Source organism: Procambarus clarkii, chromosome 49, assembly GCF_040958095.1.
Source record: "Procambarus clarkii isolate CNS0578487 chromosome 49, FALCON_Pclarkii_2.0, whole genome shotgun sequence".
NCBI classification, from domain to species: domain Eukaryota; kingdom Metazoa; phylum Arthropoda; class Malacostraca; order Decapoda; family Cambaridae; genus Procambarus; species Procambarus clarkii.
The window spans coordinates 13,575,896-13,602,757 of NC_091198.1; the positions used below are offsets into that span (position 1 = coordinate 13,575,896).

Sequence of the window (26,862 nt, forward strand, 5' to 3'; positions counted from 1 at the left end):
TCCTCTATGTTTACTCATAAAAATCCCAGTGTCATCTGCAAAGGATGCTACAGTACTATTGATTGTGTTCTTGTCTATGAGCAATCACAGGGCCCCATCTAGGAGCGGGACACAAAGTGCTAAGAATGTTTTACATACACGCCGTTCATTCTCTAGTTGATTATGCAGCGCCTGCCTTACTCGCTCTTTCTCCTGGTCAGTGGGCAAATGTTGAGGTTATTCAAAATGATGCAATGTGAATCATAACAGGAGCTCCCAGATGGACTAAAATATTGAACCTAAGACTAGAAACCAAGAAAACGTCGATTGAAATAAGGGTAAAAGGGATTGCTGCGTTCATGCTGACCAAGATATTGACTAGACCTAGAATCAGTTTACTTAAAAGATATAATCACTGGAGCACTAACTATGGACAGAAGAGCCTCCAATAGCAACAGGTGGACTCATTGTGCTATAAACACCATCAATACATTCGATATAACAAACACAATCACTGAAAGGGGTGTCAAGGAAATACATGTAGACTTTGTTATGCAAGCCCCTTGGGAACCTTCGCCAGCAGACTTTAAGATTATGGTTTTTGAAGGAAAAAAGAACCAGACAAATCCTCATCTGCTATGTAATATTGCACAGATGCATATAGAAGCAAACTTGGCATCTGACAGCTTCACTTACTTCACAGATAGATCAGTCAACCATCAGGGACAAGAAACTGGAGCTGCATTTAAGGCAGAAAACTCTGTAAATAGTTGGAGAGACTCAAATGGGTGTTCAACTTTACAAACAGAGATGCTAGCCATTCAAAAGGCTTTGGAACATGCTCTTGCTCAACATCGACAACATGTTATCATACATACAGATTCGAGAACTGCCATTGAAACCTTGCAAAAAGAACACATATGTGATAACATCCATCTGATCACAAATGTCATATCATTAATGCAAACACTGAAACGACAAGGCCGACGGGTACTTATCAACTGGGTGCCAAGTCATTTGGGAATAATAGGAAATGACATTGCAGACAAAGCTGCAAAACATGCAACTAAGAGAAGAAATGTAGACATTTACATACCACAGATTAACACTTTAGTCCGGGCATGACGCAGCATTGCGTCATCCGTTTACTGTCGGTAATCTCGGTGATGACGCAATGCTGCGTCGTCCACTAAAATAATTGCCAAAAATCAGGTTTTTATCCGATTTTTGGGGAACTGTTTGGTAACTGTCAACAAGCCGAATGCAATCTGTGACTACAATACAAACATGAAAGGTGTTGATCACTTTGACCAAATGATCATAAGGAAAACTCACAAATGGACGAAGAAAATGACCTTCTATTTTGTGCAAATGGCTATCTACAATGCTTATGTGATGTACAACTACTACACAAAAAATACTAAACTATAATACTAAATATACTAAAATACTAAATACTAAACATTTGTGGGCAGGAATTGGGAGTGTAGCTGGAAGGCGTCTGGGTGCTCACTCGCGGTTAACGCGTGGCCCGTCTTCAACTCGTCGGCGGGTGGAGCGTAACCAGGTTTTTTATTTTATATGCTAATATTCCTCTACAGAATTCTATTGCGAACCCATTGATACCAAAATGAAAGACCTAGGACGAAAATTGAGGTGACCAGAGTGAAAAGAGTGAACACATTTTATCGCTTTTGTGCGCTCCTGGGTAACTCGTTCGCACTTTCTCTGTTTGCTGCAGGTAATTAGCCAGGCTTTTGGAGTTTATATGCATTTAGTGCTGTAGAGAATTCTATTGCGAACACAATGATACCAAATTTAATCTTGTAGGACGAGAATTGAGATGACAAAGTTGAAGAGAATATACACTTTTCAGAATTAACAGTTGAGGGGTGGCGCGCGGGGCACGCCAAAGTGTTAATTAAGAAAGTAATTAGAAACAGAGCAATGCAAAAGATGTAAAGTGACCACAACATAGCACTTGAAACATCAGGATCTGCGGGTTGGTACAAGAATTCAACCAACTACGAACCGCTTAGTTTGATGAAAGGGAGCAGTAGAACAACAGAAGTACACTTACATTGCATCAGGCTTGGATACCCATGTGCATGGGTAATAGGCTTACAGGTTCTGGAAGATGAGAGGAAATGTCATCACTGTGGAGAAATGCTAGACAGACCACTGGAACATTATCTAACACAGTGCAGAGTTACAAACCCATTAAGATTTCAACTTAGATTCAACAAAACAGAAGAAGTTGTTAAACACGTGGGACAAAATCTTACTGAAGCGACCATATGAGTCATAAATACTCATACTCTGCCCAAGTAAAACAGAAACAAGCAACGCTTAGTGGGCAAGCCAGAGGCTTAGGGCCCTCGCAGGAATATACCTGAAAAAAAAAAATATGTCCGATATGAGGATAAGAAAAAGTACTGGAGCAAGCACAGTACCCTGGGGGACTGAGCTCTTCACGGTTGATGGACCGGATTTTATTTTGTTGACTATTACACATTAGGTTCTGTTAGCCAGGAAATTGTAGACCCATCTGCCTATTTTTCCGGTAATTCCTTTAGAACGCATTTTTTGTGCAATAACACCATGGTCACATTTGTTGAAGGATTTTGCGAAATCTGTGTAAATTACATCAGCGTTTTGTTTGTCTTCCATGGCATCTAATACCATGTCATAGTGGTCCAGCAACTGTGACAGGGAAGAGTGCTCTGTTCTGAAACCATGTTGTCCGGGGTTATGGAGATGCTGTGATTCCATGTATTTTGTGATCTTACTTCTTAGCACTCCCTCAAAGATTTTTATGATGTGCGATGTTAGTGCTATTGGTGTGTAATTTTTTGCCTCTGCCTTATTTCATCCTTTATGGAGTGGTGCTATCTCTGCTGTTTTTAGTATGTCAGAGATAACGCCAGTATCTAGGCTTTGTCTCCAAGAATAGGAAGGGTCTGCGATATTGATTTTTTACAGTTCTTGATGAATGTGGAGTTCTAAGAATCAGGGCCTGGTGCAGAGTGCATAGGCATACTGTTTATGGCTTCTTCAAAGTTCAGTGGGGATAGGGTGACATCTGATATATGAGTTGATGTTGGTATAATATCCATGAAAAATTCATTTGGGTTATCAATCTTTAGTGTTTAGTGGCTCGCTGAAAGCAGAGTCGTACTGCTACCTCAGTATCTCACTCATTTCTTTGTTGTCATTGGTGAAAGTTCCATCTCCCTTTTGCAGTTGCCCTTTACTAGATATGGTTTTTGATCTTGATTTTGCATAGGAGAAAAAAATATTTCAGATTTCTCTCTATTTTCACTGATGGCAGCCACACAGCTGCAAACTCCCGGACCGTGCTGTAAACCTGAGGTGTGATAGCCTCCAACGACCCCGGCCTGACTGATGAGCAATGGTCACAAAGCCCCAGCCAACAGACGAGGCGTCAGTGAAAACATCGAGCGAGGGAGGAGGAAGGCGCCATGAAACTGAACCCCAAAAAACTTGAAGAGGAAGCTGGTGAAGCAGCAACCGGCTGAGATACACCAGGGGTCAAACCCAGCGATTGTGAGAGCAGCGAAAGAGGCTGCCTCGAAGATACCAGAACAGCCCCTGAAGCCAAACCCTTCCCAGCGGATAGGCCAGAAGAGCAAAGTTCAAGCTCCTGCATCGGAAGGGGCTGTCCCTCAAGCCTCCGAGCTAAACCTCAGGGACCGAACCTCAGAGTTCAGTCCCTGAACCTCGCCCAGACTCCGAAACCCACAGATGGTCGGGAGCCGGAAGCAGGGGAGGAGGAGCAGGGCAAACCACACCCACCTGGGAAAGAAGAGGAGGAACGGACAGAACCAAGGTCGAAACGACCATCGCCTACAAACCTCAATGCCTCCCTCCATCACTGCCTCTCCCCCTCAATGCCTCCCTCCATCACTGCCTCTCCCCCTCAATGCCTCCCTCCATCAATCACTGCCTCCCATCCTTCCCCTAGTGCCTTGGAGGTCGGTGGTGTGTTGCCATGCAAGGGCCAGCCGATGCCAAACCCAATATCGACCACCAGACCGGTATATGAGGCTCCAGATACCGGTCTCTCAAACCAGTCATTATTACTGACAGATGGGTATAAAAGAGACCATTAAATAGAGTGGAAATGTACAACTGCCTGGGCTTACCCTTAGCGATAACAGTCTAAGGGCCCTGGGAAACACCACGGGAAAGCGCAAGGGGTCCTATGGATGTGACCCCTCTCGCCTTGTGCGAGTTCGAGGGGTTGCTCTGTTTCCTTATCTCAGGGCAACACTCATAATTTTTGCCTCCGTTATACTGCCCGTTGGGTCGGTGACACCTTTGAGCCAGAGTTCTGTGAGCATTGTTACTTGTTTGTGACTCAATTTGCCCAATCCACTGATGATATTATTCGGGTGCAGGCTGCTGGGGCGTTGCTAGGTATAGGTTGCTGCAATGTGCTAGGTTGGTTGCTACCCCAGATGCCCTGACACTGCCCTACTTTGCTTATAGGGACCTGGACTTGGGGCTGTTAGTCGCGTCGGCCTTGATTCATGCCGCACCCCTTTGTGCTTCCCCTGCTGTGGTTCATTCTGGTCCCTCCCCCCTTTGCTTCCAGCTCCAAAGCGTCTGAGGGCTTTGGGGTCGGGGCGGAGTTTAGAGGATTCTGAGACTCGGTCAATTTTGGGGGTTGCCCCTTCCAGGGTGGCGACAGAGGCATTCGAGTCGGTTCCTTCAGCCATGGCGTCGGGGTCTGACCAGTGGGCTCCTTTCCTTCGTGCTTTTCTGGCTGGCCTAACTTTTTCTTGTGAGGCCAGGGCTTTGGAGGATGACTCTTTCCCGGCGCCTGATGTGGAGGTTCCCGGGGTTGGGGAAGGGCTGAATTGAGGGCTTTGAGCCCTGCTGGACCCTGCCTGGGTTTTCCCACCCTCTGAGTGGGGCATTTTTGTTAAAAGGAGTAGGGTTTTCCTTCCTGCCCCCTCTGCATACGAGTTGGATTTGGGTTCAGCCCCTCCCCGGGTTTAGTTCCATATCCCTTCAGGTCCTTCGGTTCCTTTGGTTCCATCCTTCTGGAGGTTTCAGCTTCCCGGGTCTCGCCTACTGAGGTGCGGGTGGCCATTGCGGCTTACCTCCTGTGCAACCCAAATTTTGCCTCTATAATGGATCTGTGATCATTCAGGTTTGGGTCTTCGTTTACCTACTGGGTTTGTTATGAGGTTCCGGATTCGTCCTGGCTTGTGGACTGCCCATTGTTGTCGTTGGATTCTTACCTTGAGGTTACCTTGAGGTGCTTCCGGGGCTTAGTGTCCCCGCGGCCTGGTCGCCGACCAGGCCTCCTGGTTGCTGGACTGATCAACCAGGCTGTTGGACGCGGCTGCTCGCAGCCTGACGTATGAGTCACAGCCTGGTTGATCAGATATCCTTTGGAGGTGCTTATCCAGTTCTCTCTTGAACACTGTGAGGGGATTGCCAGTTATGCCCCTTATGTGTAGCGGAAGCGTGTTGAACAGTCTCGGGCCTTTGATGTTGATAGAGTTCTCTCTCAGAGTACCTGTTGCACCTCTGCTTTTCAATGGGGGTATTCTGCACATCCTGCCATGTCTTCTGGTCTCATGTGATGTTATTTCTGTGTGCAGGTTTGGGACCAGCCCCTCTGATATTTTCCACGTGTAAATTATTATGTATCTCTCCCACCTGTGCTCAAGGGAGTACAGATTTAGGCTCTTTAGTCAGTCCCAATAGTTTAGATGTTTTACTTAGTGGATTCTAGCAGTAAAGATGCTTGGAGTAGTTTCTGTCATACCCACATGCTTGAGTGGTACATGGCATTGACGGTGGGCCAGGTTTACCTGGGGAAGCGAGCACCTTAATGCATGTTTCTTCGCCACTACCCTTCTGCGGGATGTTGGTGCGGTTCAGCTTCACATGCAGGTTCAGTCCTTGTCGGCTGCACTTGTGGCTGTGGACTTGCGCACTCGTGGCTTGCTGGCTTCGGTCTTGCGTTTCTTTTCCCTCCAGGAGCTGTCTTCGGATTGGCTTGCAGAGGATGTAGAGGTGCTTGGGGCCATTCCTAAGTCTGGTGCCTTTGTCTAGGCGATTCGCGCATCATCTGCTCTGTTGAAGCTGTTTGCGCCGACCCTTCGGGATGCGGTGTTATGATTTTTCGCTGCGCATCTCGAGTTTCGGCAGGTGGTGCTCGCTTCCTCCTTGGAATCTGCTTGGCCCCTGGCTCTTAAGAGTTTCTTCGCCTTTTTGTCCTTTGCTGTTTGCAGTGTCTGCGGTTGGGAATTTTCTGCAGGCAGCCTCGGGCCTCGGTTGGTTGTTGTCTGATGTCGGACTTGTTGGTCCTTTGGGAATCTCAGGGGGTTTCCTCCCGGAAGAGATGTGCCAGGGCTTTGGGTTCTGCTTGTCATGGTAGGCCACAGGTGTCAGGTTCTGAGCCGGTGCCGCCTTCGGAACCGTCTGCGTTTGGTCGGCACAGTGATCGCTCTATGTGCAGATCAGGTTCTCATAAAGGGCATCGGCCCTTTCGCAATTTGCCCCCTTGACAGGGCGATGGGAGGGGGGTAGGTTTACTCTGTTTGCTTACGCCTGGTCTCACAAATTGTGGGCTTTTCGAGTCGTTTCCGACGGCCTGCGATGGCGTTGGGTGGTCCCTCCTCCTTCGGGGGGTTCGGGACTGATGGAGCAGGCCTCTTCTCCTGCGCTCTGTTTGGTCATCTTGGAGTAGGTGTGCTTGGGCGTGGTCGAAACAACGTCTCTCAAGGGGGTTCCCGCCTGATCCCCGTCTTGAAATAGGACTGTGCGGACCTGCAGTTCATTCTGGACTTGTCCCGTCTGAACCCTTGGATTTCTTGCCCCTCTTTTCGGATGCCAATCGCTTCGATGGTGTCCCTGGACCTTAATGACGCGTATTGGCATGTCCCAATTCATCCTGGGTACAGGGACTGGCTCAGTTTTGTGATGGGGGCATCTCGGTTACTGCTTTCATTGTCTCCCGTTCAGGTTCAACCTGGCTCGTGTGTTCACACGCCTTACCCGAATCGTCGTGGCCCATGTGTCTTTTAGGTGTTCGGTGTTAGCTTACCTCAATGACTAGCAAGTTTGGGCTCCCAGTTGGTCCGCATATCTGCTAGACAGGGATTTGGTTCTTTCCCAGCTTGGCGGGTTCAGGTTCCTGGTGAACTGGAGGAAGTCCAGTCTGGTCCCCGCCCAGGTTCGGACCTGGCTGGGTCTTATGTGGAACTCTCGGACCGCTTCCTTGTCTCTCCCTCCAGAGTCTCTCCTATGGCTGCAGTCCCACATGTGCTTGTTTCTGGATGGCTCCCAGGTCACCCGGCGGTTGCTCGAGGGTTGTGTGGGGGCCTGACCTTTGCGATGATGGTCTACCCGCCGGATCCGGTTTGGCTTCGTTGGCTGTTCCGGTTCCTTCGGGGTAGTTCCTTCTGCCCCTCTCATGATCATTGGGTTCAACCCCTGGGGGCCTTGCGTCAGCTGCTGTGTTGCCGGCTTCCTTTTCGGTTTTTCGGGGTTCAGTGCCTTGGCGCCTAACTGAGACCTCGTTCGATGTGTTCATGGACGCGCGGCGTGTCTTGTCTGAAGCTTTGTGACCAGTGCTCACCAGGCTGGCCAGAGACAGTGGGGTCCGTCTTTCCATCTGACCCACAGCAAGGTGCGGGAATTTGCGGCGGTGTGGTTTTCACTTTGGAGGGTTCGGGTTGCCCGCGGATCAACAATCCAACTCCATTCAGACTGCTGCCTGATTGTGGTTCATTGCCTGAATTGAGGGGGTTTGATGCGGTCCTTGGCTCTTTGGGGTGTAACGGGGGGAGGTGGACATAGATAAGTAGGCAAGTGAAGTAAAGCAAAGTAAAGGAAGGAGGAGGGGAGGAGGAAGGATGGGTGGATAGAACATGGGGAAGGGTGAGGGAGGAACTGAGCTAGAGGGAGGCGAGCGAGAATAGAAAACGGGGAGTGAACAGGAAGAGGGGAGGTAGGAGGGAGAGAAGGATGGAGGAGGAGTAGAAGTTATAGAGAGAGTAGACTGATGTTATTCTATGATGAATGCTATACTGATGTTAATTTTACTTTACATATTTAAACTGCCAGCACCTGTCATTTGCAAACTAAATCTTAATTCCACTTAAACAATGTGACATGAACACTGCTTAAAGTCTCAGGGACCTGCCAACACCCTGCTTTTACTTGAGAGATCCTTATCCCTAGATCAGGTTGGTGAGGTGAGGGGAGGTGGCGCGAGCTACCTCTAGCCAGGCCACACCTCTCCTCAATCACCCCTGCCTTACTTCACCTCACGGCGCCCTCGCTCTCATTCCTACCTTATTCATCTAGTTATCTCTCACTTGTTCGTCTAGTTATTTCTAGGCTTAACTCTTGAGGGGGACATTGATTCAAAAAGAAGGAATTGAACAAAACTCAAAATTGTTATTCTACACAGAGAAATTTATTGAACAAAATTATCTCAATTTTCAGCACTTGAATACTAGTTCTTACTATTTAACATTTTGACATCCTATTATTTTAACACAATATTGACCTAATTAAAAGGGGGGGATCCCCCACTCCGTACACTCCCACACCATACATGGCTAAATGGTTCAAATTCCACTAACTCGTCACCACTAAGAGACACTTCTGGGTTAAGATAACGCATAACTGTACTCTCACCTTCTCAACTCAGATGGATGCACCCTGAGGGTGACTGGCACTCACGAGGGTGAAAATCAGGGGAAAAGCTGGCTGGTCACCTCTCTATGCAAAGCTCAAAGCTGTTGCTAACTAATCTCTAAACTGCCCAACAAGGCATATATATATCCACTCCTTGCCACACCCTAATGTGGGGGGGGGGGAAGGGGTTGTACTCTTCCTCATGCTCAAATAAGGACTCAGACAGGTAAAACTAGTCCTTATAGGTCCCAGGCTGGTCCGACAGTACACAAGGCCCTCGTTGTTAAGTACTGCCATGTCAACAAATTGAAGCCAACCAGCTCTCGCTCCTACCACCTCACTCTCCAGCAAACACGCACACACACTGACTGATAGAAAAATGAGGGCAGTGATCAGAGGCAATGTATCAGACTGGAGAAATGTCACAAGTGGAGTACCACAGTGAGGAGTGAGGAGAGAGGCAGAAAGAAATTTTGAAAAAGGGATTGCAGACAAATGTAAAACAGAACCAGGTCTATTCTATAAATTCATAAACAACAAATTGCAGGTAAAGGGTAATATTTAGAGGTTGAAAATGGGAAATAGATTCATGGAAAATGAAAAGGAAATGTGTGAAACATTAAACGAAAAGTTCCAAAGTGTGTTTGTACAAAATGAAATCTTCAGGGAACCAGATGCAATAAGAATTCCAGAGAACAACATAGAGCACATAGAGGTGTCTAGAGACGAAGTGGAAAAAATCGTCAAGGAGCTAAATAAGAACAAAGCAGTTGGTCCAGATGGAGTTTCACCATGGATTCTGAGAGAATGTGCACCTGAGCTCAGCATTCCTCTTCAACTGATTTTTCAGGCATCCCTGTTTACAGGAGTTGTAGCTGGTGTGTGGAAAAAGGCTAACATAGTTCCAATCTACAAAAGTGGAAGCAGGGAAGACCCCCTTAATTATAGACCGGTATCATTGACAAGTGTAATAGTCAAAATATTGGAAAAAATAATTAAATCTAAATGGGTAGAACACCTGGAGAGAAATGATATAATATCAGACAGACAGTATGGTTTTCGATCTGGAAGATCCTGTGTATCGAATTTACTCAGTTTCTATGATCGAGCAACAAAGATATTACAGGAAAGAGATGGTTGGGTTGACTGCATCTATCTGGACCTAAAAAAGGCTTTCGACAGAGTTCCGCATAAGAGGTTGTTCTGGAAACTGGAAAATATTGGAGGAGTGACAGGTACGCTTCTAACATGGATGAAAAATTTTCTGACTGATAGAAAAATGAGGGCTGTGATCAGAGGCAATGTATCGGACTGGAGAAATGTCACAAGTGGAGTACCACAGGGTTCAGTTCTTGCACCAGTGATGTTTATTGTCTACATAAATGATCTACCAGTTGGTATACAGAATTATATGAACATGTTTGCTGATGATGCTAAGATAATAGGAAGGATAAGAAACTTAGATGATTGTCATGCCCTTCAAGATGACCTGGACAAAATAAGTATATGGAGCACCACTTGGCAAATGGAATTTAATGTTAATAAATGCCATGTTATGGAATGTGGAATAGAACATAGACCCCACACAACCCACCTATATATTATGTGAGAAATCTTTAAAGAATTCTGATAAAGAAAGAGATCTAGGGGTGGTTCTAGATAGAAAACTATCACCTGAGGACCACATAAAGAATATTGTGCGAGGAGCCTATGCCTCGCTTTCTAACCTTAGAATTGCTTTTAAATACATGGATGGCGATATACTAAAGAAATTGTTCACGACTTTTGTTAGGCCAAAGCTAGAATATGCAGCGGTTGTGTGGTGCCCATATCTTAAGAAGCACATCAACAAACTGGAAAGGTGCAAAGACATGCTACTAAGTGGCTCCCAGAACTGAAGGGCAAGAGCTACGAGGAGAGATTAGAGGCATTAAATATGCTAAAACTAGAAGACAGAAGAAGAAGAGGTGATATGATCACTACATACAAAATAGTAACAGGAATTGATTAAATCGATAGGGAAGATTTCCTGAGACCTGGAACTTTAAGAACAAGAGGTCATAGATTTAAACTAGCTAAACACAGATGCCGAAGAAATATAAGAAAATTCACTTTCGCAAACAGAGTGGTAGACGGTTGGAACAAGTTAGGTGAGAAGGTGGTGGAGGCCAAGACCGTCAGTAGTTTCAAAGCGTTATATGACAAAGAGGGCTGGGAAGACGGGACACCACGAGCATAGCTCTCATCCTGTAACTACACTTAGGTAATTACACTTAGGTAATTACACACACACCCATACAATTCCAAATTACACTTACAATCAACATGAAAGAGTGCAAAACACTTACACTGTTACAGGAGCTTGTCTCTTTGGGTGACTCGTCTGCTGAGTTCTCAGGGTTTGGCTCTCCTGGCCATTCACGTCCGGGGAAGGGGGGGGGGGGGTTTCCAACGTCCTGGTGAACGACCTGTCCCAGTTTATTCCCCTGTCCATGGAATGGACGGTCGACGCCTACTCATTCAGCTGGACCTGCCAGACGTCCAGTGGTGGACCTCTTCATGTCGGCATGGTTGAGGTGTCTTCCGGTATACAAAAGTATACCAGAAGGTATACTTCTGTATACCTCCGGTATATAGGTATACCTATATACCTTTTATACTGTATACATTCTGGTATACAGTATAAATGTATGGAAAGTAAGGCGGCACATAACAAGTATGTGCCGCCCTTCCGCAACTGTGAGGCCGTTGGGATCGATGCCTTCCGGCGGGACTGGTCGAGGTGGGGGTTCCTGTACCTCTTCCCCACGGTTCAACTGTGGCTCCAGGTCCTAGCTCGCTTGGAGACTTACCATGGAAGAGTTGTCATCTTAACCCCATGGTGGCCAGCCCAGCCTTGGTTTCAGGCGCTGCTTGCCCGGTTACTGAACCCAGAGTTTTTCCTGCAGCTCCGCCTCTTTCAGCAAATAGGTCTGGTCCATTACGAGACTGGTTCGATCTTCTCCTCGAGTCTGATCTTTTTGACTTGTGTCTATCACTCGTATGGTGATCAGGTGGCTTCTTTGATGGTGTCCCACCTACTGGCTTCTTCTCGGCGGCGGCATGCTGTTTACTGGCGGTCCTTCCTTTTTTTTTTTTTTTTGGCTCTTTGTAGGTGTACTTCGCTTTTTGTTGAGGTGGTCTTGTCCTTTCTCTAGTTGGTGTTTCAAGACCGTCTTCATATGCCGCATTCTGTCACCTCGTATCATGCGGTGCTGGCAGAGCTGCTTTGGCTTGCTTTCAGTTTTGATGTTTCTTCTGCACAGTTTCGCAAGCTGTCATGGGTGTTTTTTCGCCTCTGGCCTGCTCATGCGCCACCTGAGCTGTCCTGGTCTTTGGACACAATGCTCTCTTCTCTCTTCCCCTCAGTTGGTTGTGGCCTCTTCGGTTCAAGATTGTTTCTCAGGGGTTTCTGCTCCTTTGGGTTCTGGTGTTAGGCTTGTTTGTTGCCACCATTCTTCTTTTTCCGGCGAGGTTGGGTCGGCTTTTTTCCGGATGGGTCCCTGGGGTTGTTGTTGCTTGATTGGTTTGGCCAGGGTGCATCTGCTTGTGTCCGGTTGTGGCTTTCGGCCATTGCTTGTGTGCCGCGGCCTTTGTGGCCCTTTGGGTTGCCCGGAGTTCCCTTCGTCCCTGTTCTGGGGTTCAGGTCTCTTGGGTCTTCCGCGGGGTCCTTTTGGTGTTGCCTGGTGTCTTGCTTTCGGGTTTTAGGCACGTGGGTTCCACGTCCCAAGGTTGGCCCTCTTTTGTCCTTGGCTTTAGGTAGGTAGCTCCAGGGAGCCAAAGGGGCTCCCCCCAGAAAACCAGCGTTGAATGTAATGAAACGCTATTTTCTGGGTGAGACCCGGAAGCTTCCTGGCAACCCTCCCTCCCCGCGGTCTGCTTCTTTTCGCGTATTTTGACATCCAGCCACAAACCGACAGGTGGATAGCTGGTGCGATGGGTTTGGGACTCCCCTCTTTTCCTCCTGGAAAGGGTGGAGCTACGCAGACAAGTGGCGCGACAAGTGTGACGACATGCTCATTTGCTCGTTTTTCAATTGCATAGTTCTGTTTACTTGTTAGTTTTCAGTAGTAGGTATTATGATGATGTTGATGTTGTCGGTTATCCGTCCTTCCTTACGTACAACCAACCCAAAATTTCGGTAGTGCTTATACTTTGATCAGGAGATCACCCCGTACGCTTCTGGCACTTGGAGAGAGGCTCAGTGTCACACGTTTAGGGGATGCGGCTCCAACACTAGCCTCGTCATGTGCACACACCCACTCGAGCTGCCGTGACTCCCCACTCTCTCTTTATTTGGTATGACCTCCTCAATCCCCTTTCTGTTATTATTCTGTTCTACCCATCCCACAGCTGTGGTTCTTTCTCTCTCTCTCTCTTTTCTACTTACTGGGAAGCCTCACTAGGACAAGGGCAAACACCGGCAAATTTGAATACATTTACTGGACAAGGCACATGCACAATACATACACACATATAATAATATGACTCCAACACTCTATACTGTTGTGGTCAGGTTGCACTCCAATACCATCAGCACTCTGTCAACTGCTTATCAAGTGGAAACCTAACTCCTGACACATCACTTATACCACCAACCTCACCAAGTAGGTCAAGTCTTATACGGCAATATTGCACTATCAGCACGAAAATATATGTATGTAAATACATACAAGGAAAACCAGCCTATAACTGCAATAACATAAATATCAGTATAAATATTCCTTGATACACAATGATCAATCAATCACCCTATCAGTCCTAGAACACACATGTATGTCTCTGTAGGTAATCCAGCCTACGGTTGTAACTCTATACTTCAGTATAAGTACTCCTTGGCACAAAAATGGTAATCAACCACCCACATTTCACTGCATCTTGCACGTTAATGACAACCAAACACACTACCAACTCCCTACAAGTAGGCAATAAGAACTTCCTTTCCACATCTGGAAGTTCACTACCCTGACATCTTCAGGTTTTCTTAGAATCGTCTACCAGGGTCCTCCACAGCTCTCCCGGCTGCTACACCATGACGTCTTCCTTGAGCAACAATGGTGCTTCACCACTGGTGTCACAGAAACATGTGAAACTTCATTCCACTGCTCCTCTTCTCACAGCTTGAGGTCCTGCTCTTCACTGTATGGCTGCTCTTCCACAGAGCTCAGTACCTTCCACGATCTTGGAGTCTCATCAACTACTCCCTCTTTGCTGGCTTCGAAGTTCTCAGAAACTCCTTCCCCAAACAAATCACAATAAGGTCTCCTACGGGGCGCTCCTCGATGACGCCCGACCAGGGCGCACACACTGCTGCCCCCGAAAATGTTTCTGGGCGGCTTCACAACTCTTCCTGCCATCCAGGACTTGAGACCACACATTGCTAGCTTGATTCCACAGCTGAAACGTCTGCACACTTCCATCCTCTTGAAGGTATATCAACTAGGGCTTCCTCTCTAACAGGAGCTCACACGGAGCGCGGCTTTCCCTCACAATGTCTGGTGCTCAAGTGGGAGTCAAAGGCTTCCAGAAGCGAGCCTCACACTTCTAGCAAACTCTCCACATCTCATGTCAAGTCATTTACTTATATTCTTGATCACTGCCTATGCTCTTAAACTATTTATCAAATGTAACCAATTATTTTATGTATGTATCTTCATGTCTATATTTATTTGACCTCCTAGTCAGGTAGCCTAGCCTGATAGAATAATTCTCAAAGGGGAGACTCATTTTTCAGCTACCTGGGATCATAACATAGTTTTAACCAGATTAGGGGTTTGTTTTGGGGCGCCTACCTTTCTGGGTGCCTGGCTCGGTCGATGGCAGACATAGAATGCTCCACACTCATGTACATTTCTATAGGCCATCTCCTCGTGCCTCTCTGAGGGGGGCCAGGTTCTGGCTCGTGGTCCCCGGTAGGCCTAGAACTCCATTCTTACTGACTGATGCCAGAGTCTAATAATACACATATCAACCTGGATAGCTCCGGGGAGCCTCTGGGACTCATCCAGAAAATGGCATTTCATTACATTCAATGCAGGGATTTTGCTTTCTGGGGGGGGGGTCTTTTACACTTGTGATGACGTAGGTTGCGCTTTTCAACCAGTCAGTAGTCTGTTTTGACTCGCCTCCCTTTCTGGGTGCCTTCCTTGGTTGATGGCAAGATGACATACTTTAAATGTAAAGTGTTCATGGGCCATTGCTTCCTTTGCATCTCTGAGGGGGGCCAGGTTCTGGCTCATGATCCCTGGTAGGCTTACAAAGAACGCTGCGACTGATTACACTCAAGTAGTATGGCACTTGATCAGTAAGATAGCTTCAGGGAGCCTCCGGGGTTTCCCACAGAAATGAACAAATCTTGCTTCAGTTAAGTGCTCAACAGATCCAGCAGTTATTACTACGTATTAGCATTACTCGTCACTTCATAACTATCTGTAAACTAGTGATTGTCAACTATGATATATGTTGGTAAGGGCCAATTTGTTAATAGTACTGTATATTATTGAATGCAAATGTGTATGGGGGCCATTGATAGCAATTGTTTAGTGAGTAATTATGTTTGAGTTCTTTTGTCCATTGTTGGTCTGTCTACTGGTATAAATATTATAAAATGTCAACCACACTATCGTGGAAATAAACATTGCATTCACTTGGGCACTAGGAGACTCGAACTGCATACCCCGAATGGCCAAGTGAATGAAATGTTTATTTCAACGATGGTGATCACGTGGGCATGGATCACTTATTCTTATGTACTGAGGAGCAGCTGGCAAAAAGTATAAAATTTCAGGTGCCGAATTGTTTCCTTTGAAATCTTTCGTATTGTAGGTGTCTCATAGTACAGTGGAAGAGCTTCTGCATCATGCCCATGGGGGTCGGCAGTTCGAGTCTCCCAGTGCCCAAGTGAATGAGATTAAATAAATATTATAGTACTGCATTTGTTATTATATAAGTAGTTACTAGAATGTAATTTTTTTTTTTTCTGATAGTATTTATTCTTCAGGTTATTACTCCACTTCCAAGCCACATCCCTCAGTGTAAGGCTCTCTATGACTTTAAGATGACTAATGATGAAGAGAGAGATTGCCTCACATTTAGTAAGGTAAGACAAACACGTGTATATTCTGCACTGTGCTGCTTTGTGCAGCAGCAGTAGCAGCACAGCAGCAGTGTGATCCTGTTGAATGAATTTATTCAATCTTAACATTGATTAGTGTCACTTTTTGCAGAAATATAACCCCTGCCCAAATTAAGGACTGCCTATACAGTGGTACCTCGGCTTAGGAATTTAATCTGTTCACAGAGACAGTTTGTGAGCTGAAAATTCATAAACGGAAGCAAATTTTCCCATAAGAAATAATGTAAATTGAATTAATCCATTCCACACTCTCAAAAAATTAACTTCAAAGTAAATCTTATACCAAATTCACTAAAATCTTTAGTACTAAAGTATGTACAAGTTACTGCTTACCTTTATTGATGACACTTGTTGGCGTATGGAAGACAGTGAGGAGGGAGGAGGAGGAGAGGTGTTAGTGTTTGGAAAGGGAGTCCCCTTCCATTATAACATCAGGCAGTGATGACTTCTCTGGGGGAACTCTCTCTGGCACGTATTGCCTGCATACTAATAGGACCAGCTTGTGGCTCACTACTTAAGTATTTCCTCACTAAAAATCTATCCATAGAGGATTGTTTTTCCCTACATTGTAACACTTGTCTGTAGTGAGGCATCTCAGTGTCATTAAAAATATTAAGGCAACGGCCTACTACAGCTCATTCTGGGTGAGTCGTTTCAACAAAAGTTTGCATTTCTTCCCACAGTCTATACCACTTCCTAATTATTGACGAAGGGACATTCTGAACTGCCTCCTCCTTCCCTGAAGAAATTTCTTCAGCTGCCACTTATCAACAACCCATGAACCATTTTCATGTTTACGAATGTTCTTTTCCTCTATGGTCATTCTCAAATGTTTTCTTGGCTTGAACCTTACCACTGGCTTTCTTTGGACCCATAGCGAGCTATATAAAAACAACTTTTATGTTTAAATACCCCAAAAAAACAAAAGCACTGAAATTCTTTTCAAAGAATTTAGGCGCGATTGTAACTAGGCGGGAGGCACTGGTAAACTGAGGCGCGGTCTCCGTACCACCATTCACTAGGTCATCATATCAACAAACTTCGTTTCCCGAAGCAAAGTTCGTAACCCGATTCGGATTTTACGAAGACATTGGGCTCGTAACCCAAAAAGTTCGTAAAGAGGGGCATTCGTAAGCCGAGGGGTCACTGTACATCTTTTATTAAATTCTGCATGGAATTAATTAAAATTTACAGCTACTGCTTTTTGTGCAGTTTTTTTCATAATTTATGCTTTATTGTATTACTGCAGTAGATACTTAAACTTAAATATTACTAGTAATAATATTGTGGACTTGCAGGGTGAAATTCTCACTGTGCTAAGACGGGTCGATGAAAACTGGGCTGAAGGTAAGCTCGGCTCTCGCATCGGAATATTTCCTCTCTCCTTTGTCGATCTTAACAGTGCTGGCAAAGCCCTTATGAAGCTTTCCCTCAAGTAAGTATGTGTACAGTTTACCTCTGTACTAATGTGACACATTTCTTTAATTTCTTACACTGCATTAAAGTATCCCCATCAGGTACTGAGATTTTACCTTATTTGTGTTTTATAATTATTTTCTTTCTGCTGTGTAATTACAAAAATATAAAAATATCAAGAATGCCTTAACAGATTGGCTTTAACCCTTATACACTAACAAAGTTTGAATCAGTGTTGCAGTTGACTGTTTTTGGTTACCTAGCTCCCTCACTTCCTCCTTGCCCGTAGGTGCTGCTTCTGTAACTCAGCGAGAGATGTGAGAGGATTTGTTTCATCATTCACTTAGCATCTAATGGGCACAACCATACATTTATACTTTGGATCGTGTCTCTTATATTTACTTCCAAAATGTTTTTTTGTGGTTTTATAGGATTTAAATAACAGTGTCATTTCTAGGCAGTATTTTTGTTCATATTTTGTGTCTTCGTTGGGACTAACAGTACAGTATCCCCAAAGGAATTAGCATTTTGTTGCCCATGGCGGCAACTTTGGAAACTTTTATTTTGACCTTTAGGCATCTGCTGTTGGGATACACTGGTTTTGTCATGTTTCTTTTCTTTCTTACAGGTTTGTGTTATTATCTTAAGAATGCCTTATTGTATTGACTTTAAACTTATAATACTTTAGTTTGAAAAAAAAAAAAAGTATGACTACTATTTCTGGGGGGGAAGGGGTAGCCCCTTCGGCTCCCCGGAGCTATCCAATCTGATATGTATGTTATTAGACTTTGGCATCAGTCAGTGTGAATAGAGTTCTAGCCCTACCGGGGACCACGAGCCAGAACCTGGCCTCCCTCAGAGAGGCATGAGGAGCAATGGCCTATAGAAGTGTACATGCGTTGGGAGCATTCATGGTCTGCGATCAACCAGGCCGGGCACCCAGAAAGGTAGGCACCCCAAAATAAACCCCTGTTCTGGTTAAAACTACTACTGAAAGCTAACGAGTAAACAGAACTCGCCAAATGAAAAACGAGCAAAGGAGCATTTTGTCACACTTGCCGTGCCATTTGTCTGCGCAGCTCCCTACTTCCTGGGAGAGGAAAAGGAGAGTTCCAGACCCATCATGCCGGCTATCCACCTGTCAGTTCTTGGCTGATGTGATTGTGGCTCGGTCGTGTGGCTCCAGCTCCTGATTCTCTCGTGTTGTGACGTGCCTTGTGTCCAGTACTACTCTTATGTTGGCATGCAAGTTGGGAGTAATATTCACAGGTACTGTACTCGGACTGCATGTGCTTAGGGTTCCCTTCCCTGAGTGCCCTGTAAGTACTGCCCTTGGGGCTTGGGGTTATCTTCCATAAGTCACATTGGGGTCTACCTCTGTTGGTCTCTTGCTGCTTGGTGATTGACCACCTTAGGAGTGTTGGGGGATTTCCTCCTCCCTTGTTTACCTTGGGGTAAGTGGTAGTTTTGCATTGGTAGGGCCACGGGGTACTGCGCAGCTAGTTTTCGCCTATTACAGTGGTCGGTTGTGTTCCTCCTGGGTACGTTGTTCTCTTGCAGGGTTTTTCTTTTCATTTTTGTTTCTGCCTGGTGGGGGGGTTGGCTCTTGTTCCCCTACCCCCAGATATAATACGGTCATGACCTTCTGTGTTTGGTGGTACCCCTCTGCTTGGTTCCCATGAGTGGACTTGTACCAGGGGTTCAGTTTAGAAGTTTGTTTGGTAGACTTAGGCACTGGTTAGCGGTACCCTACCTGGGCTTACCTTTAGCGATACCAGTCTAGGGGCCCTGGGAAACCCCACGGGGGCACAAGAAGTCCAGTGGATATGACCCCCCCTGGGTCACCTCTCACCTTGTGCAAGTTTGAGGGTTGCTCTGTCTCCCTTGTCTCAGGGCGATGCGCATTATTTTTGCCTCCGTCATGCTTCCTATTGGGTCGGTGACACCTTCGACCCGGAGTCCTGCGAGCATTGTTGCCTGTCTCTCCATTGACCTGATCCACTGTTGACATTATCCGGGTGCAGGTGGCTCGGGTATTGCATGCTAAGTTTTGGTTGCTGCAACATGCTAGGTTGATTGCTATCCAGATGCCCTGAGGCTGCCCCACTTTGCTTATAGGGACCCGGACTTGGGGGTGTTGGTAGCTTTGGCTTTGGTTCAGTCAGCTCCTCCTCATTCTTTTCCTGCTGTGGTTCTTTCTGGGTCCCCCCCCCCCCTTCCACTTGCTTCTGGCCTCGAAGTGTTTGAAGGCTTCGGGGTTGGGGCGGGGGTTTAGAGGATTCTGAAACTCGGGCAGTTTTGGGGGTTGCCCCTTCCAGGGTGGAGATAGAGGCATTCGAGTTGGTTCCTCCAGCCGTTGCATATGGGTCTGACCAGTGAGCCCCCCTTCCTTAATGTTTTTATGGCTGCCCCGGCTTTTTCTTTTGAGGCCGGGGCTTTGGAGGACGGTTCGGCCCCGGGTCCTGGTGTGGAAGTTCCCAGCGTGGTTCTGGAACGGCTGGGGGGTGGGCCTGACTTGGGAGCCTTGGGCCCCATTAGACCCGCTCCTGGGTTTTTCTACCCTCTGAGTGGTGCTTACTGTTACATGGAGTGGGGTTTTTCCTTCCCCCCCCCCTCCCTTCTACATACGAGTTGGTTTGGGTGTCGTATGCCAATGGGCCCATATGAGCCTCTGTGATTTTGTGCTTGATTGTAAAGGATGTCGAAGGTTTGAGAAGAACTTCGACAATTAAAAAATTATTGGAACATCTGTCGATTTCCGGTGAGGTTCACCTCCAGTCCTTTATAGAACTGTTGGCACTCTTCCATACTGCTTATCATCTTTCAATACTACAGTATATCTAATTATTTTACGATTACATATTATATCAGTGATCTGTCTCGGCCTTAATGATAATACTGTAGTTAAATACACCTTGTAGGCACCCTCCCCGAAAGAAGGGAGGAGCCAGCTCGAACCTCATGAGTTCTGAGTATGGCTCGAGGGTGATCGTTTGTTTAACCCTTAAAGTGCGCATCACTTCATATGAAGTGTAAATCGTTTTACCAGTCAACTGCGCTTCACTTCATATGAAGTGTATGGGTACCGCGCACGATTTGAATGGCCCGCGGTGTAGCTGGGGGTCCCATACGCTGCCCAGGGGCTCTAGTAAACAGCGGCCATTTTGAAAAAAAATCCCGCTCACGATCCGAAGGCATGGGAGGCCTCAGTTTAGCGAGAGTCACCATGGCGAGCGCACGGTCAAACGCCTCACGGGCACGCACCACTCAGTCCCTCACCCCAGAGCAAATAGCCCACGAATTATTCTCTGAAGGTGAAGAGAGTGTGTTTGACGATTCAGACAACGATGAGGATTATACACAGTTGTCGGGTGATAGTAGCAGCAGCAGTGAAAGTGAGAATGACCGCCATGCCATGGCGAGGCCTATACGCTCACCGATGCCTCCTCGCCCAGTTTCTACCCCAATTCTACCACGACCTCACAGTTCCTGTGGATATTTTCTGTTTGAGGGTGACGAGTCAGAGGGAGGTGACTCCTTTTCTGGGTTTAGTGACTCAGATCAAAGTTTTATTGAGCCTGTGGCTGGTACCAGTGGTGTAACTGGGCGAGAAATTGTCGCGTCAGCAGCATCTCGCCCGGCCAAGCGCCACCGCATGGCACCACATGAGGGACCAAGACCCTCGTGTTCACGTGCACGTAGCCGCCGTGCTTCTCGCAGACGGTATTCAGCTCCTGGTCGCCGGTATGCATCGCTTCCTCGCCGTCTTTCCTCTGCATCTCGCAGGACGCCTGGTATACTTGAGTGGAGTGATGGTGACGATTTTATTCCTAATATTCCTCACTTTGACGATAAAGATGTAGGGATTACAAACCTTTTCCCTAATCAAGGTGAGGACATGGCTGAGATGGAATATTTTACAGCATTCTATGATGAACCACTCATGGAATACATTGTACAGGCATACCTCAGAATGCGAGTTTAATCCGTTCCTGGAGACGCCTCGCCTTCCGAAAACTCGCATTCCGAAGTTAATTTCCCCATAAGAAATAAAGGGAAATGAATTAATCCGTTCCTGACTACCCCAAAAACCCCACATCAAACTAAATTTTTATACCTAATTTACCTAATTCATCTAAATAAACCTACAAAAGTATGTTCCAGTTATTACTTACCTTACTGTCGAGTGCTGTAGGCGTATGGAAGATGGTGAGGAGGGGGGAGGAGGAGAGGAGTTAGTGTTTGGAAGGGGAGTCCCCTTCCATAATCACATCAGGCAGTGAGGACCTTTCTGGTGTGCTCTCCCTGGGACGTTTAACCTGAGTGCCACTAGGTCCTGGTTGAGGTTCACTGCTCGATTTCTTCACCAAATATTTGTCCATGAAAGCTTGCTTTTCCCTTCTTCGCAAGCTCTCTCTGTAGTAAGGCATCACATTGTCATTGAAAAGATTAAGACAACGGCCTACTACAGTTTTGTCTGGGTGAGTGTGTTCAATAGTTGTTTGAATCTCTTCCCACATCTGACACACCTTCTTCATTACTGCAGAAGGGACATTCGCTGGTGCTGTTGCCACCACCTCCTCCTCCAATGCAGAATCATTCGCTGCTGTGTTGGCTTGCTGTTCCTGTTGAAGGGCTAGGAGTTCTTCGGTGGTCAGTTCTTCGTTGTGTTCTTCCACCAACTCCTCCACATCATCACCATCCAATTCCAAGCCCATTTTCTGGCCTAGACTAACAATTTCCTCAACAATAGGCGCATCATTTATAGGCTCAAACCCCTCAAAGTCTAGTTCTCTCACACCTTCAGGCCACAATTTTCTCCAGCCAGAGATCAGGGTTCTTTGAGTCACTTCTTGCCAGGCTTTGTCAACGAGTTTTAAAGCACTAAAAATGTTAAAATGCTCTCTCCAGAACTCTTTGAGGGTGAGGTTTGTGGCTTCAGTCACTTCAAAACATTTCCGGAAAAGTGCCCTTTCATACAGTTTCTTAAAATTCGCTATGATTTTCTGGTCCATAGGCTGAATTAGAGGAGTGGTGTTAGGAGGAAGGAATTTAACTGTGAGGAATTTATTGTATTGAGGCATCAAATCATCTTCCAAGCCTGGAGGATGAGCAGGAGCATTGTCAAGGAGAAGCACGGCTCTGAGTGGCAATTGTTTCTCCTGCAGATATTTTTCTATGGCAGGGCACAGCACTTCATTCACCCACTCCGAAAAAATAAGCCTAGTCACCCATGCTTTTTTATTAGACTTCCACATCACAGACAAACGGGTTTTCTGCACATTATACTGTTTGAAAACCCTTGGATTTTCAGAATGATACACTAGCAAGGGTTTAATTTTTAAATCGCCACTCGCATTTGAACACAGCACAAGCGTAAACCTATCTTTCATAGGCTTGTGTCCAGGCAAGGATTTTTCCTCCTTGGTAATGTATGTCCTCTTAGGCATTCTTTTCCAAAACAGTCCTGTTTCGTCACAATTAAACACTTGTTGCGGTAGGTATCCCTCAGCCTCTGCAAACTCTTTAAATTCGTCAATAAATCGTCCAGCGGCTGGTTTGTCTGAGCTGGCTGCCTCCCCATGCCTTGTAACACTATGGATACCACTTCTCTTTCTAAATTTTTCAAACCAGCCCCTGCTTGCCTTAAACTCTTTCTTATCTGCATCACTCGTTGCAGGGGTCTTCTTTAGAAGGTCTTCGTGCAACACCCTGGCTTTCTCAGAAATAATGGCCTCCGAAACACTATCACCCCTCAACTCCTTGTCGTGTATCCAAATTAATAAAACAACTTTTCCACTTCTTCAAGTATTTGTGGTCTTTGTGTCGTTAATGTTCTTACTCCTTTTGCCACATTAGCACTCATAATCTTATTTTTCTTCTTAAGTATAGTGCATATTGTTGATGTCGCTTTGTTGTACTGCCTACAAAGATCAACAACACGTGTACCGTTCTCATGCTTTCGAATGATCTCTTGTTTCTCCTCTATTGTCATCCTCACATGAGCTTTCTGGCCTTTATCCTTACCACTGGCTTTCTTGGGACTCATGGTGAGATATATAATAACAAATTGTATAGACAAATCACCAAAAATCCAACAAAACACCGAAAATTCACGACAAGAATTGATGTGGGGGTAGTCACTGCGCGCGAGACAATGGTGAACTGAGGGGCAGCGGGGCAGAGGGGCGACGATCGCCGAACGACCACGCGCTAGGTCGGCTGTACGCGTATCAACAAACTCGCGTTCAAACTCGACTCCCGAAGTAACCATCGCCTTCCGAGACAAATTTTTGGAGTAAATACACCTCGCCTTCCGAAAATCTCGCATACAGGGACAATCGCATTCCGAGGTACCACTGTACACCAAACGAACCTGCATGCTGCTTACCTGATTGAGAGGGAAATCACAGAATTTTCACGACTGCAGCGTTGGAAAAATACCACAGTGGCGGAAATGTATGTGTTTTTGGCACTCTGTTTGTTGATGAAGCACTGTCACAAACATGCAATAAATGACTATTGGAGCAAGGACAAGACAATACCAACACCTTTATTCGGGAAATATATGTCACGAGACAGGTTTCAGATACTCCTCAGGTGTCTACATTTTGGAAGTGTTCAGGACCGAACACCTGATGATAGACTGTGGCGAGTGAGGCACTACATGAACGATGTTATTGGAAAATTCAGAGATTTTTACGTACCAGCACAGAAGCTGGTGGTTGATGAATCTCTCATACTTTTCAAGGAACGTGTTCCATTCAAACAGTACATTCCCTCAAAACGAAACCGATTTGGCCTGAAATTTTTTGTTCTTTGTGATTGTGAGACAGGATACGTGTTACACATGATTCTGTACTCGGCTAGTGATGTAGACATTCCCGGTAACGACGAACATGGATTCTCGGGGAGTGTAGTGAAGACCATCATGGCTCCGTGGATGAACAAGGGACACATTTTATACACAGATAATTACTATACAAGTCCCTTGCTAGCTCGGTTCTTGCTAGAAAATAGAACCGGATTGGTTGGTACAGTAAAGCCACAACGAAGGGAAATGCCTGTGTTTGACAACGACATTGCAGTTAGTGAGTGTCAGAGAAGGAAAAGTGATAACATTCTGTCAGTTCGGTGGAAAGACAAAAGAGAGGTGAACTTGTTGACAACAATTCATGATGGAACAATGGTGAACAGTGGGAAAGTGAGCCATAAAACAAACGCACCACTATATAAGCCAGACTGTGTTTTAGACTATAATATCAACATGCGGTTGATTGATAAATCAGACATGATGATTGGCACTGCAGAGTGTGTGCGGAAGACATGTAGGTGGACGAAAAAAGTGTTCTTCCATCTTGTGGACATGAGCATGCTGAACTGTTTCAACATGTACCTTGTGAGAACTGGACGTAAGCCCACTTTCCGTGACTTTGTATTTGATGCTGCAATACAGTTATTAGGAAAGTTTGCAAAAGATGTCCCAGGTATTCAGCGGCCGATCATAAACCCACTGTTGCAGCATGCTGGTACTCCACGCCTCGCTCACACTGAAGGCTTCCTAGCACACAAACTTAAGTATTTGCCACCTGGTGTGAAGCGTGCAATAGCCCAACGTGATTGCTTGGTGTGTAAAACAACGACACGTAGAGACAAGAAACGGAAGCTTGTGCAAACATGGTGTGAAACGTGTGGTATCCCATTATGTGCTGTCGACTGCTTCAATGACTACCACAGTCTAGAAATCTTCTAAGTGTGCTTCAAAGTGTGTATAGCGTGTGCGAGTGTGTAAATATGTAAACATATAAGCAGATAGCGTGTGCGTGTGTGTAAATATATACAAATATAAGCAGAACATACAATATAATAGACTGTAATGACATATTATATTGCCGTAATTGAAAACATTTTTGTGCGCCTGTGTATACTCAAATATGCAACAATTATTGATACAAAATATGTTCAAACAGTATTTGAAACACAATTAGTGAAAAAAAATTAGATAAAATGCGCTTAGACATTGTAAATAAATAGCGCGAAAATATATTTGTGGCAACTTTGGCTGTTTGAGGACCGCGCGCAACACCTCCCGGGCGTGTACTGCATGAGCGAACATGCAGATTGTGACGTCATCACAGAGCTTCTCGGCTGTATTGCAACAAAAGTAAGTACAATAGAATTTTTTTTTTATTTTTCCCATGATCAGTGAACAGAACTTAACAGATTAGCAAAAAAAAAAAAAAATTTTTTTTTTTTCAAAATCACATGCGCCTGTGCGGATGGCAGGATATTAGACCCCGAGCATGTTAAGGGTTAAGGATGGTGTAAACATGTGTTGGTGTTCTGCAACCTTTCTCACGGGTAATCTGCCACACTACCTAATCATCTCTCTCCAGTCATAGTCCCCAAGTTACTGGGGAAGTTCTGTTTTTATATATAGGAAAAATTCCTAGTTCTTTTCTCTGAATACGGGTGTTGGGTGGCTCGGAGTGACGCCGCCTCCACCTCTACACTACGCCTACTCTTCTCCTACTACATACGCAACTCAAGATATAATCCACTAGCGATGCTCCCAGAATATTACACGGCTAAACTGTGTCGTGACACTATAGTGCCTACGCTCTACAGGGGAGATTATACGGTCTAGTGACACCATCAGCCGGGCACTGGTTCTCGATTTTTGGATGAGTGTTGGGTATTGTTTGTAGTGTGTTGCTTGGCCAATTTGCGTGCATCTTAACCCCTGCACTGTGCACCTGTTTTGGGCAAAAACTTCATAGTGCAATTGTTAAAGACATACTTTGTTGTTTTTTATAAATGTTCAGGTAAAGTTAATATCAAAATGTTTTCATGTTTAATATAAAAATCTTAGGTTTTCATTACCATCTTGTCCTTGCTGGGGTTGGGTGCGGGGAAAATCCCGCACCCAGGGGTTTTCCCACGGCTCCGCCTCTTTCAGATGTTCGGTCCGGTCCGTTACAGGGCTGGTTCGGTCTTCTCCTCGAGTCTTCACGTCTGGTAATTTTGACTCGAGTCTACAGCTATTACCATATGTTTAGTGATCAGGTGGCTTCGTTGATGGTTTCCCGCCTGTGTGCTTCGTCTTGGCGGCAGTATGGAATTCCTTGGCGGTCCTTCATTTTTCTTCTTGTCTCTTCGTGGGTATGCTGCGCTTTTTGTTGTAGTGGTCTTGTCCTTCTCTTGTGGCAGTTCAGGACCGTCATCATACCACATACTGTCGCCCTGTCTCATGAGGCACTGGCGGAGCCGCTACGGATTGTTTTCGATTTTGATGTTCCTTCTGCACCGTTTCGCGAGCTGTCTTGGGCGTTGTTTCACCTCCGGCCTGCTCATGTGCCACCCGAGCCATCCTGGGGCCAGATTCACGAAAGCACTTGCACAAGCACTTACGAACGTGAACATCTTTCCTCAATCTTTGACGGCTTTGGTTACATTTATTAAACAGTTTACAAGCATGAAAACTTCCCAATCAACTGTTGTTATTGTTATAAACAGCCTCCTGGTGCTTCGGAGCTCATTAACTGTTTAATAATTGTAAACAAAGCCGCCAAAGATTGAGAAAAGATGTACAGGTTCGTAAGTGA

General features: G+C 45.8%; 1 protein-coding gene across 10 annotated transcripts in view; it reads left to right on the top strand.

Moving 5' to 3' along the window:
- POSH (Plenty of SH3s) overlaps positions 1 to 26,862 on the top strand; it is a 245,347-nt gene that overhangs the window by 49,232 nt on the left and 169,253 nt on the right. For all 10 annotated transcript variants that reach the window (XM_045750320.2, XM_045750322.2, XM_069302999.1 and 7 more), the window contains exons 6-7: positions 15,707 to 15,805; positions 17,140 to 17,276. In XM_045750320.2, coding sequence (XP_045606276.1) covers positions 15,707 to 15,805; positions 17,140 to 17,276 — 236 coding nt within the window. The remainder of the gene's footprint in view (positions 1 to 15,706; positions 15,806 to 17,139; positions 17,277 to 26,862) is intronic.